General features: G+C 41.5%; 2 protein-coding genes across 2 annotated transcripts; one reads left to right on the top strand and one right to left on the bottom strand.

The window, feature by feature from the left end:
- Nucleotides 1-8,697: 8,697 nt before the first annotated feature.
- Nucleotides 8,698-11,735, bottom strand: LOC145441967 (uncharacterized). The gene has a single exon (XM_080319920.1). It carries the CDS (start codon nt 11,644-11,646, stop codon nt 8,872-8,874), a length of 2,775 nt encoding a protein of 924 aa, XP_080176046.1. The 5' UTR covers nt 11,647-11,735; the 3' UTR covers nt 8,698-8,871.
- A 360-nt stretch (nt 11,736-12,095) lies between these two features.
- On the top strand, nt 12,096-13,751 carry LOC145441968 (ciliary microtubule-associated protein 2-like). Its single transcript, XM_080319921.1, has 2 exons — nt 12,096-12,116; nt 12,183-13,751. The coding sequence occupies exon 2, from the start codon at nt 12,319-12,321 to the stop codon at nt 13,552-13,554; it is 1,236 nt and encodes a 411-aa protein (XP_080176047.1). The 5' UTR covers nt 12,096-12,116; nt 12,183-12,318; the 3' UTR covers nt 13,555-13,751.
- Nucleotides 13,752-14,455: the final 704 nt, after the last annotated feature.

Raw genomic sequence — 14,455 nt, 5'->3', positions numbered from 1 at the left:
TGAAAGATGGTTTTTTCGGGTACTGACGTATACACGCTCCTTGCCACTTGTGCCAGTTGCCACTAAAACAGGAATTATATAGTTTCGAATTTCGATACTATTTTGCACTGTGGATGCGTTAAACAAACATCAATCAAAATGCATCATTTTATTGTCATATTGTACGAAGCTACGCAAATTAGTGAAAATGACCTATATATCTGTGAAGCCTTACTTGATATTGAGCGATACTCGAATACTTGACTTAAAGCCAAGTGCTGGATTCAAAATCCAATCACTCAGGTGCCAGATTTGGCACTTGCCTATAACGAAGACAGAGTAACAAATATCACAATTCAATCAATTAAATTTTTAAATTTTGGGGATTAGTAATTTAAACCTATGGCAAACCAATGGCTTTGTGCAGTTGAATTTATACACCAGTAGAGATAAGTAGTGGTATCCCTGCGGTATGCTGTTCAGTGTGTTCAGTCATACTACCCTATGAAATCTCGGTTCATTTTTTGAAATAAATCCTGCGTGATGAGAGCTTTTCTGCATAGAATAATTTAGTAATTAAACAGAAAGTTCTGTGTGACGTTGCCACCAATTCCACTCTGGGCATACTTAATATACCCATACCATGTATGGAATCGGTGTTCTGTGCTCACACTATGTTTTATTTTTTAATTATTTTTTATTAAATTACTTGAACTTGAAAATCATCGCTGCTCACCTGATATATCTGGCAAAAAGGCCACCGATTCCAATCAGGACCCATACAAGTTAGCATTGAAACGATTACAATAGCTTTTTTGATAATGGTATATATCTCGAGTCAAATGAAATTAAGGCAGCATAGAGAGATATGGAGAATGGTTGTATTCGTCTATCATCAATCAACTATCACAACAATACATCAGACAAGGACCTAATAGATCAACAGCAGAGAGGATGAGGGTGGCCCGACATTGCGTCAGTTTTCAAAATTAACATAAATTATAACACTTGGTCATATTCAATAATATGTAGCAGTAACGGAGCTGATACAACTTTACTAGATGACACTACAACAAGATCTCATTAGTCATGACAAGGAAATACGTATATAATACACTGTCATTCGACATGTATAGTGCATGCGACTTGCGAGCATATTACTAAGTTCGTGATTGGCTGATAGCGCGTTACTAACACCGAACACCGCTGTACTTACAACATATTACGCAGAAGATCTATTATAATAATAATTACATTAGATTAATTAATCAAATAAATGTGCAGGATACTGCAACTAATAATAACATCAAAGCATAGTACCTTCAAAGTTCTAACAAAAAAACTACCAATTGACGAGCAGTCGAGCACCGATCGACATAACGTTCATTGAGGGAGTGAAGCTTTTTTCGTTATAGCTAACTTGTGTTACGTCATCATGACGCAATCAGATGGAATGTAAATATCGGCAGATTCCGAATGATCTTTATTATAATCGTAATAATGGTTGGTATTTCTGTTTTGCAACGCACAATGTTCAATATGCGATACAAAATACACAATGTGAAATAATGAACAGATAGGAGAATGTTGAAACGATCAATTACAGTCTCTCAATCCAACATTTACCTTCGCCTCATCAGTAGGTTAGTAATCTTTACGGCGACCTGCGACACCATGAAAAGAAAGGAAGGAGTCGCAACGACCTGGTGAAGTCTATGACACAAATATCTATCTTTACCTATACAACTATAGCAACGAAAAAACATATTTGGATGGAATGAGGAATACGGATATCTCATCAAATGAACAACGATGAAGATGAAGGGATGTGTCGACGCGAGGTAATGGCGAAGTTGATATATCAAAGTTGGACGAGGAGGTATAGATGATTGTTAGTGTTGGCAGCACAGTGAAAATGTATCAGTGGAGGCGATTTCTAGCTTCCCTGTCTCGCGGGAAAAATTGAAAGTAAAACTACTCTATAAGACCCAGTGACGGTATAAATTACCGATAAGTCAAGGACTTTGATCGACCACATATATATCAACTCGCGCGACATGGAAATCATTCCATTTGTCATTTCGGCAAAAATCAGTGACCACAACCATATTGGTTTTCTATCACAAGAACAACAAAGGACGCCCCCCGAAACATATCACCTCTGCAGACGACGAGAGTTAGTGGACGAAGAAGCGCTCGATGATGCCGCATTCAATCAATTTAAAACATCAGCCATCCCCCACATCTCGATAAACAACTTTGACGAAAAATTTGTAGAGTTTATGTCTGCTATCAAATCACTGCTGGAACAATTTGCACATCTACAGCGCCTTTCGAGAAGTCAAAGAAAATTGAAGCGAAATCCGTGGATGACCACAAAGCTGATTCAACTTATCCGTAAACGTAACCGGTGGCATAACCGATTAGACACCAAGAACTGCCCAGAACATGAACGAGAAAGATTTCGACGTTTCAGGAATCGCACCGTGCATCTCATTTCCGAAGCAAAAGCAAAGTACAATGAGAGATTTTTCAACAGACACATAAAGGACACTCGAAAAACATGGTCAGGACTTAACTCTCTCCTATATCGAAAAAAAGGCCATAAGTCTGTTTCGGAAATTGTGAATTCGGATACCGGAAACAAACTTTCAGACCCGGCGGCCATCGCGAATCACTTCAATGAATATTTTTGTAACGTAGGCCCAAATATTGCTTCTTCTATTACAAAACCTGTGTCGGCCAGGTCAGAGGTGAGATCGATATCCCAGTCAATTGTGCTTGAACCTACGACCAAATACGAAGTAGAAGTAGCCATCCACAAACTGAAATCGCACAAGGCCGACGGCTATGACCAAATCCCATCATGGTTTTTAAAAATGATAAGCATGCATATCGGTCAATATATGGCCCATTTTTTCAACTTCATGATAGAAAATGGAGTCTACCCAAGTTATCTAAAAAAAGCCAGAGTAGTCCCTGTACACAAAGCTGGGGATAGATCTAATGTCACCAACTACCGTCCGATATCCGTTCTCCCATGCATCGGGGTTGTATTCGAAAAAGTTGCTCCTCTCCCGCCTGTCCTCATTCCTCGCCAAAATGTCTGTCATTTCCCCTCAACAATTTGGCTTCCGAAACAAACACCAAACCGCACATGCCCTCCTAACAGTGGCCGAACAGTATTATGATATCTCAGAGAAGTGAAATGTGGGATGTAGCATTTTTCTCGATCTAAAAAAAGCGTTTGACTGCGTAGATCATAAAATTCTCATCTCGAAATTGGCGCGCTACGGACTTCGGGGCCCACAACTTGAGCTCATGAAAAATTACCTCACTGGACGCCAACAAATGGTTGCGATCTCAGACACCTTGTCCTCTCCTCACCTGGTGACCTGTGGTGTGCCCCAAGGCTCAGTACTTGGACCTGTCCTTTTCACCTTATATGTCAACGACATTTTTGAAACCTCCTCATTGAACACCACACTGTTCGCTGATGATACTCACCTCCTCTCTTCAGCATCTTCGACGGCAGAGCTGGATGCCCTGACTGGTGACCAAATGCCCAAAGTCCATGAGTGGACGGCCCAGAACAACCTCTGCATAAACGCCTCGAAATCGCAATTGCTGACAGTGAATTCAAAAAATAACCTAACCGTTAATATCGCTGGTCAGCCCGTTTCCAACACAGATAATGCCAAATATCTCGGAGTTTTACTGGACTCGAACATGTCCTGGAAGAGTCATATTCAGTCCCTAGAAACTAAATTATCACCGAAGTGCGGCCTGTTCTACAGCCTTAGGCGCTTCATGCCAGCATGGGTTCTTCTGATACTCTTTAAATCCTTAATCCAATCGAAGTTACACTATGGCATCCTCTGTTGGGGGGCTGCCAGAAAAACTGCACTCAAGCCACTGCAAAAACTATAACATAAAGTACTCCGAATCATAGCTAGGGCCCCAAAGGGGCCTGGCTGCCCATCCAACAAGTCGCTGCTGAAGAGATTCGGCGTCCTAAACATAGAAGATATGCGGAAACTAGAAATCGCCAAGTTTATGTATCAGTTCCACTGTGGTCGTTGCCCCGAATATTTCAATGACTTCTTTACCTCGGAATCAAAAGCGCACAAGTACAACACACGCGCGTCCACGTCGTCCAAATATCATATGATCGACCGAAAAGATCATCGCTCTATCAAATATGCCGGACCTAATGTGTGGAACAGTATCCCGCCGGCCATCCGACAGTCGACGAGCATGTCCACATTCAAGTCGAAATACAAGCAATTACTACTAAATACAGTCCATCCTCAAGATTACCGGACCACGACTGACCTATCGATCTCGCTTCCCATGACATTCCGCCCATTTTTATTGTTGCTTTCTTTTTTCTATACTATCTTCTTTACTTTCATTCAGTGTGCATGCCTCCTCTTTACATCGCCTAGGCCAAGGTGGGTGTCAGATTCCATAGACTGCTCCTTGTCGCTTCGACATCTTCCTGTCTTTTCATTGTATCGCATTTTTTGTGGTGTATTGAACTGATAAAATTGCTAATAAACCAATGATGATGTTGTATAGTATATGCTTGTTTCGACGTAAAACTCTGATACTCTTATGCAGGGTTGTAATGACTCGAGTCATGACTCGACTCGAGTCAGACTCGAGTCACGATTTTTTTATGACTTGACTTGACTCGAGTCATTTTCTTGAAATGGGAAAATGACTCGACTCGACTCGAGTCAATATTTGGATTGACTCGACTTGTACTCGAGTCATTACGCATGACTCGACCCAAGTCATTGACTCGGCTTATTTTATATGACTTGAAGATGAAGAAATTTGCGAATCATAATGGCTAGATCAATGCATCCGACGAATTCTGCCGACATCGCTATTTGTCACCACTGCTTTCGTTGCACTTGTCTGATATCAGATATGCCGCCGTAAAAACAACAGAAAATGATACATAGTAGCAATGCATTGTACAAAATCGTCCAGTGATGAAGAGGTAATAGATCCTCCGCAATTAAAGTACTCAAGACTTTTCAATTATACAAGCAAACAATTGGATCAAAGTTCAATTAGAGCCAATGAAATGACTCAGATGGTGAAGAGACTGATAAGCTCATGTGTAGATTTGAAGGCGATGATTCTTTGCATTTTTGGGCGACTAGAAAGAATGAGTATTAAATGCTCTTCAGTGTGGTTCAAAAATGCTTGTCAATTCCTGCATCGAGTGCACTAGTGGAGCGTGTATTCAGTAGATGTGGATTCATTCTACGGCCATGCCGCTTTAACATATTTGAGGATCTCCTTTCCACATTAGTATTTTTGAGGTGTAACTCATTGATTTGATCTGATGTCTGTGAAAACACACAATGCCCCTCGTCCATTTGACGTTTTGTTAGGTATGTGCATTGTGCACGTGAGTAATAATGAATGGCTAATGTTGTGTGATGTTTGTACAATATGGCTGTTCTAAAATAACTTCTTTTTTATTTTACTGGGAGGTTACTTGATAAAATTGTTATGTTGCATAAAAGGAACACTGAATCTGGCTTAATTTGAAAAAAGTGGAATCAATGATGTGAGAGGAAAATATTTTGGATTTGAAAATAAATGGAGTATTTTAGTGAGAAATTCTTTCATATAATATAATTACATAGTAGTAAGCCGACTATTTTTTCATATCCAAAACATTCTACTCTAATAACTTCACTTTTTCTGGTTGGAATTGAGTCAAATTTGCTATGAATCATATTTTTACACAATGTAACAATATCATGAGATAGCCGGTAAAATTCGAAAATCTCTATTTGTAATTAGTCTAAAATTTTCTTTCATAGCATTGCTTTCTACTGGTTGGAATTGAGCCAAATTTGATTTTTTAGGCAATCTAGCAATTTTAAGAAGTAGTCGGAAAATTTGAAAAAATGTTTTTGAACAGCCCCATTGTACAATTATTTCTCCAATGCTGTAACTGCGATGTAGTCTGTAATGCAATTGGGAAAACCTTTAGTATAATCAAAGGGTATCTGTTCTGTTGTCACTGCACAATGCACATAGTTGCATGCACGCTTTTACGGCATGCTGGCCTGTTGTAAATACCTCTACATAAACATGCATCTATTGATTCTCTATCAACTAGTATCTTGACGTGAATTTGTTGGTTCTCTATCAGCTATTCGTGAACTATCGTCGATGTGTTCATAATAAAAAATGAATGCTTGTATTGGTGATGTATCAGACTGACAAGAGAGATATTCGATTTTAAGTTCTAAGATTAGTAAAGTTATCTTTAGCATCGGTAAATAAGGCCAGGACCTGTCCGTTATCTGCCTAAATAAACACGTGCCAAGACTCTGATAGGGACAAAATGAGCATGTTTCGCAAACAAGGAATTCGATATTACCCAAGCAGGATTGAAAACATGAGTTGAACATGACTTCAATACTGTGACTTGGACTCGACTCGAGTCATAACACCATGACTCGGACTTGACCCTTTAAACGGTGACTTGGACTCGGACTCGAGTCTGTGATGAATTGAAAATGACTCGACTCGACTCGAGTCAAAACCACAAAAGTATAATTGACTCGTGACTCGGAACCATGTGACTTGGTTACAACCCTGCTCTTATGATGTGGTCTTGACGCATAGTTCGCATTCCAGTGATCTGGAGAGGACAGATTATACCTCTCGTTCTCAGAACTCGCGTTGGTGGTTGATGTGCGTCCACTGTCCTGTGGCGCGGTCTCGAGATCTATAGCCTATAGCTAGTAAAAAATTAGGTTCTTGGGCTAAGCAGGATAATAAAGCGTAAGCAAACTGCCCCAGTAGAAGGCTAATTCATTGAAACATTATTGACCTATTTCTTCGTTAATAGGTTTCGATTGTAACTGGGAATCGCATTCAGTGAGTACCCAGGAAATTGTTTCTAATAAATATAAGACCGCTACATATGGCGTGCTATGAGCAGTGGCGTATGAGCATATGCTGCCGCCCATGTCCAATGTTCCCTCTAAGCTGCCACGTGCGCAATTGCGCAGGGCTGACACCATAGTGTCCTATATGGTGTCGACACAAGCAAATCTCACGGCTCAGTGAAATTGTAACACGTCACAATTTCCATTTGACTACAGGCAATTTGACGGTCATTTTTGACCGGCTTGCCGAGCATTAAATTAGGTGAAACGGGTATCAACCGAAAGCTGACTCTGCACTGATTACGAAAATATGAATTTTATTCCGCTCGTGGCCCCGGAACCCCCACAATCAGCCTCGAATTTTTGATTGTTATGGAGATTGGCATTGATACGCAACGATGCTGTCTGGTGAAACGAGAGAGTTAATCTCACCATTCAGTTTTCCATGGCAATATACTATGAAGCTTTATGTTGGTATAGGCTACATCAGGAGAGAGAGAGAGAGAGGGAGAGAGATTTATTTCTTCGTCAACCGGGATAAACAGTATGAGTATGCAAAAAAAATACTCAAAACAAAAAAAAAACATACACAATAATAATAGCGTGTAACTGGCTCTATAACGATATAGACGGGTGCCGGCGGTGTCAAACATCCAGCCCGCGGAAGCAATTCTGCGTAGATTGAACAATTGGTAAATATCCAGCACATGTGTAACAAATGTTGAGATTTTTTGCAGGAAATACTTTCAGTAAATATATCCTCAAGACAAGACAGCAAATGTCGAGCATGTTCAATTGTTCATAGTCCACAATATAACCACCCGACTACGGCGTTGTGGTTTTACTCTCTCTAGTTCGAGATGGCACACTGAGCTCAGAGTTTCATGGAAAAATGGACCAACAAGTAGTTATTCACAGAAGCAAAAACGCCAATGCGGTACGGTTATATGCAGTTTTCATGTAAAATATATTAGCCACACAAATGTATAATTCAAATATCAATGATAGCACTGCTAGGCCACTTCCTACCCAATAGTTACTCGGACTTAAGAGAAACCCGACTTTCGATTTAATGATTATAACCCAAATTCCAACGTCCTTGTTTACAGTTAAATATATTGTATTCCACACAGAGTATACGCTATATAGGGCGGCTAGGCTAACGCCAGATTACGACTAGCCTACAGCAAAAAGGAGCATATAAATATGCCAACTTATATTGTCGTTAGCGCCACTGTTTTATCGTTTCTTAATTGTATTCAACCGGTCAATCATCGTATTTTGCCTATTTCATTGTTCGCGAATAGCCTAAAGGTGTTGCGACTCGCTACAACAAGACCCGTATGAGCGTGTAAAATTATCTATATATGGTTGATAAGAAAGTATTCAAGTAAAAAGCAAGGGCCCGGGGTAACATTTTGGAATCAGTTAACTGGTCCGGCCCGCGGGCGATTTGAAGTCTTGAATCCGGCCCGCGACGCAATTTGAGTTTGACTATAGATAACTAACCAATGTTAGTTATCTATAGTTTGACACCCCTGGGCTACATACTGAATTCATTAATATTCATAATAATATCATCAAAATCACAAATATTCTACTTTTGCTGTGGCTCGGCTTTGATGACACTGTTATACCTTGTTTATCTGTATATCACATTTCACTCAACTGCATTTTTGTTCTGTATGTTATCGATTTGCGGAGTCTTGCTGAATACGTCTTTGCCTCGTTGACGCTACATCCAGAAATTGAATGGAACACACACAGGTACAGGCTATGCACGCGAACCTTTAGTGAGCAATGCTGTATTTCCAATCAAATAAGGCGATATAACAGAGATTTCGCAGTGCGAAAAGCTAATAATGCCGAACCATAATGCGCATTTCTCAGTTACAGCTTACTATTTAATTTGCATTAGGCCATGAAACGGAATGAAATAGTACGAAACTTGATATGTAATAAATCAAGGCTTGAATGGATCCATGGCCGCTAGCCCGTAAACGCTATCACAGAATGCAATGTAATTCACATCATCTTTTCCTCCTATTCTGACTTTGAATTTGGAGAATATCACTCTGAATTCTTGTTCGTTGAGGAGCGAGCCAAGCTCCAGTTCGTTCAGCACTCGATGGAATTGAAACCGGGACACGGATCCATTGTGAACTCTGTCGTAGTCTTCAAACAAAGGGAACAGCTGCGTCCTAGTTTTGCGGACGTGCTCCGCCAAACGCTCCATCGCTTGATTGAAAACTATTTGTTCCTCATTATTGAGCGTATTCTGATGCCACTCAACGGGAGGCTTAAATTGAGTCGGTTGGGTTATGGGTGATTTTTCTAGGTTCTTCGTCGTGAAGATCGATTCTATCTCATCTTGGAAGGCTACGTAGTTCACGAAATCGGGATATCCGTACGCTCTGAACACGTTTTCCAAGATTTTGACTTCGGATTCCTTCAGTTCGAGGCCGGCGAGATCCAAAGCTCTTTCGAAATTAGGAAGCAAAATTCTTCCCGTTCTGAGTTTGTCGTAATCCTTCATAAATTCGTAGATACGCATCCTCTCTTTGTAGACTTTTGTTTTGATTTTCTTCATGATCGCATCTAAGCCTGACAGCGCGTCTATTTCGGGAGGTTTTTTGTACGCGTTCACCGCTTGTAAATCTTTCAAATGTTCAGGGTACTTCGGCACTTCTGTCTCGCGCGGTTCCAATTCGGAAAGAAATTTGATGTAGTTGAATCCGATGTTATCCGAGAACTTTCTTTCAATCGCATCGACTTCAGATTCGTCCGCGTTTAGATCCAAGTAAGCCAAACATTGCCGGAATTGCGATTTGGTCACGTGGCCGTTATTGTGGCGGTCGAAGTCTTGGAATATAGGTTTCGCCATCAATCGCCGTTGTTGGCTTCTGCTGAACATACGGAAAATCGCTTCTTCGTAAGTCGATCTCAACTGCTCCGGCATTCCAGTCCAATTAGTGCACGCGCCTTCTTTCGGTAAGTGGAAGGTTTCGTACGCGGGCACTTGCATGGTGGGATTTTTCTCTAAATTCTGCTGAGTAAACACAGTCTCTATGTCTACAAGGAACTTGGTCCACAGAACGCAATCGTTCTTTTTAGGGTCTTGGTACAAATCGCAGAGGGCCTGCAGCTGATCAGGTCTGAGAGTAGTGATGCCCATGTTGTTCAAACTGCGTTGGAAGATGTCCTTCGAAATCGAGCCGCTCCTTAGAGGGTCAAAGTCCTGGAAGAATTCAATCACTCTGATTCTATTCATAAGCGCGTGGTGACGTATGCGTCCGATGAGTTGATTCAGATCAACGTGACCTGTGCTAATCTTGTGTTTTTGAGGAGGAGGAACAAATTCTGAAGACGGGGGTTGTACCGCGGCGTCAACGGTGTAGTGCTTAAATTCCCTGTCCACTACTTGACAGAACGCTGGATAATTCACATCGCCACTAATCGGTTCTTCGAACTTCCTGCATAACAGCTCTGTGTCTTCGTTGCTTACAGTAAGACTGAGAAAGTGCAGGATCCTCGCAAATTGTGATCTAGTTACGTTTCGGGTGTATGCAATACCTCGATCGTAGTCTTTGAAGTAGGGATAGATCAATAGTCTACGTTTCAGCACAATTTCACGAATGGATTCGAGAATTTGCTCTACTTTTTCTTCCTCTATTTGAGACAGACCTACAACGTTTCTTGTCAATGCTCCCCTGGGTGGTCGAAGCGGATGAACTGTTGGGTGCTTCTCCAAGCTCGGGACGTTGAATGTGCTTTCCATGATGTCGCAGAATTCCTTGTAGCAAACGCGACCGTCTAGTTGTTTGTAGTGGTTTGCTACGGCGTGGATTTCTTCCTTAGTTAGCTGAGCTTCTTTTCCGCAAGCGAGCAGCAATCCGCACACAAACTGATTTTCGGTGATGATGCCGCTTCGTAGTTTGTCGTGATCTCGGAAAAATTCAGGCGTTCTGATGCCGTTCTTGAACACAGCCACGCGTATTTTTTGGAAGGTTGATTGTAAGTCGGGATGAATATTATTCATTTTTGCGCCGAATGAGTTATCGTAGTCTGCTAAGTCTGTGCCAGTAATATTGAGTTTTTCCGCAGTGGCATAGGCTTCGATTGCTACGACATCGTTGTGAAAATTCAAGTAGTTGCAAAGAGACGGACGGGATGGGTCTTGGTAATGTTCAGCGAGTAAGTTTATTTCGTTTTCACTGACGTCGCTTGGGCCAGGAAATGATCTTGCAAATTGGGATTTCGTGACCAGTCCGTTATGATGTTTGTCAAAATCTTCGTAGCTAGTACGTACATTAATACCGTGGTAGGAATAGTAGCTTTGAAGCTTTTTCAACACTTCTTTCACCATTTGCGAGGTTTGTTCGGTAGAAGGTAATAGGGTTCTTGCAGTTCCTAGGTACTCTAACGGCGATTTGGTCTGTAAGACCGGATCAGCATCCAGTTTGCTAGGTTGGAAGTTCTCATCAATTACGTCAGAAAACATACGGTAATTTATCCTCCCATCCCCTTTCGTGTTGTAGTGGGCCACCAGAGATTCGATCTCGTGCGGGTGTAAAGTCAGACGAAGGTTTTGGTCCAGACATCTTTTGAACTGAGAAGACGAGATAAAACCTGACCGCAGTCTGTCAAAGTCCTTGAAAAATTCTGAAACTCTCACTCTTTTCGTCCTGACCTCGGTTTTAATCCTTTCTTGGGTTTCGAATACGGAGGAGGATCCCATTCTGCCTAATTTTTAATTAACCAGTGCAAGCGGCAACGCTTGGCAATGGAGCGTTTATGGCGGCTATGTGGGAAATGAACACAAGCGATCGTATCTCCATGACAACAGCATATGGATTCGATAGGAGGCGCTGTTACATTAACGTCGCGATTTTGTGATTCGTGATTCGTCGTGATTCATTATATTACGTAAAGACTAGTATTTTATTCTTCACATATACTCTAGTATATATTAAATATAACTTGAGAATAATAGCTGCAAATGCCAGATGTATGCCATATTCGAAAACGACTATGTATATAATGTTGATATACGTTTTCCGCCTGAGTGACGTTACTACAGGATACGAGGAAGATTGGCGTAACGTAAGTGCTGTCAATCTAATGAGATTTTCATTGACTCGGCTAGAAGAGTGCCACTCGAAAGTCATCGTGGCGAAAGTGCCTTTTATGTAGCTGAAGCAGAAAAAGGTTTTGATATTTCTGCAGATAGCTGCGAATAAGCACCGATAACTAATGGTAATCTCGTTTTTACAGCCCGAAGGCTTATTGCTGTTGGTAATTTGATCGGCGGTATGGCATCTTTGCATTGATAGGTCGAAAATATCATTATATTGTGAAGGAAACGTAGTTCTTTTGTGTGAAATATATTTCGTATTCCTTCTCAATATCAATGGCGACGAAACTATTCTCCGGCGCTCCGTTCGGAACCCAAACAGCTAGATTCGATATATCAGCAGTTCATCCGCAAAGCAAGTTGCCAGGAACCTACACCCAAACCCCGTACTGCAAAAAGTCAACAGACGAGTTTAACAGACGGTTGGGTCCGGGCTCGTATCAAGTAGATCTGGGAGGTTTCAATGAAATCGCGGTCGAAACAAGAGCACAAGGTCCAGGATGGAAGAGGTCTTACGAAACGATGAGAATGAGTAAAATTCCACACTTATTGTATCGAGAACAATGGGAAAGGAAGAATGAGTTGAAGCGGAAATTAGGACCGGGAACTTACAATACAGAAAAGGCGGACTTCGTTAACGCGCTAGACAAAAAGCCATCGAGCTCTAGAGGTATTTGCGCGACGAGGGGCAGACGATTTCGTGAAAATTACGACAACAGCATCCCAGGACCGGGCACTTACGGGAAAGGCGGGATTCCCGCGTTACTAAAAGAAGAAAGAGAACGCAAATCCGCCAGCACCACAGGTTTGCTAGACGCTGGATCATCAACTCCCCGATCACTACCCATCCAAGGATGCGAACTAGCTCCAGGACGTTACGAAAAGCTTAGTTTCACAGACGAAATCCTCGGAAAAGTAGTCAGTAACAGAGGGCCATACGATTTATTCACAGGAGAGCGCAATAAACCTAACAAAGTAGGCCATTACGCGACTATATCAATCGGTGATTTAGGACCCGGAGAATATACCCTTCCTACATTTTTGCATAAATGGACGGACGAGCATCGGAGAAAACACGGTCAGTTCGGTAAAGTCAAGCAGTACCCTGACATCCCCACGGATCGGATATACTGTTATAGTTTATCGCAGTGTCCTAAGAATCCTGGATTCCCGGCGGCTAACACGTACAGCCCGCGTTCGCCTAGGTCTAAAGGCGGACAAAATTTACCTCCTTATATGTCATCGTCTGAAAGATTTGATAAAAGAGCAGAGAAATTCTTTACCGGTAATAATAATCAAGTCGGCGCCGGTAGATACGATGTTGACAAATGGGACGGCGCTCAGCACAGGTACGGATCGTCGCACGTTTTTAATTCCTCGTTTCCACGTTTCGACAATCAGGAGAGAAACAACTTCTTAAAGGAAAGAATCAGGGGTAAAGACCTCCGTTCGGAAGACAAGGTTTTCATGGTGGAGCCGCCGCGTGCGTTTTCCGCGGGTGTCGCGCATTGAATCAGTGTTGCTTTTACTACACAGCCATATATATATCTTCGAAGAGATTAATATCTGCATTTCTGAAATGCTTCATTATTGCACTTAAAGCAAATCTTATCTCATTGCCACTTCAAGTTCATACGATGGCCTGCCTATTTATCACCATATAGAAAGGATTATATCACTACCACGTAATTAAATGCGTACGTCGGAAACTTTTCTTCTCGCTGATATCACAGGATCAGTATTAGTATCAATTATTATTTGATCATCATGTTTTATCGATTCGAGATGACACAATAATCGCAATACAATGAACAGCAAGCAAAGAGTCGAAACGACTATAGATGAAGTCAATCAGTTAACCTTCCCAAACAAAAGTGGAATAACGTGTTAAACAGACACGTGCACAGTTGTGCGGTGTACAGTGTACACTTTATGAGAAAAAGCCAGGCAGGATTATCAATAAAATAAGCGATTGATGTATAGAGGCGTGTTACAGAACGGGATACATGCGACATCTGTATGCCTTAAAAACCGATCAGGCAATCTCGAAATATTTTCATTCGTCCAGTAGAGAAACTGCTTGAATGTAGACTTGAGGCTGATAGAAATGTACTCGAGGACGCTCTGATGTTTATCCGAATACAGCAGTACCATACTTCAGGGCCTATTTTGCGGTAATTGGGCACGGGCGGCGAAGACGCTCGTGTATTGTATTTATATGCAATTTAGATTCTGAGATGAAGTGAAATCCTTATGTTCACCAGGGAAGAGACTGCAAGTGCACTGATACAGTAACTTTTCACATTTATAGCGACATTGTGTCTTCTATTTTCAAAAGGTGTATTGAATATTGTCGGATTTGCAATTTGGTCTAAGATAGGTAGGCTATATCCGGATCACGATGAGAATAAGA

Source organism: Botryllus schlosseri, chromosome 6 (assembly GCF_051294905.1).
Source record: "Botryllus schlosseri isolate E-star chromosome 6, Bs_hap1, whole genome shotgun sequence".
Classification (NCBI taxonomy): Eukaryota; Metazoa; Chordata; class Ascidiacea; order Stolidobranchia; family Styelidae; genus Botryllus; species Botryllus schlosseri.
Note: the sequence above shows the minus strand (reverse complement) of the source record. Positions and strands in the feature narration are given on the sequence as shown.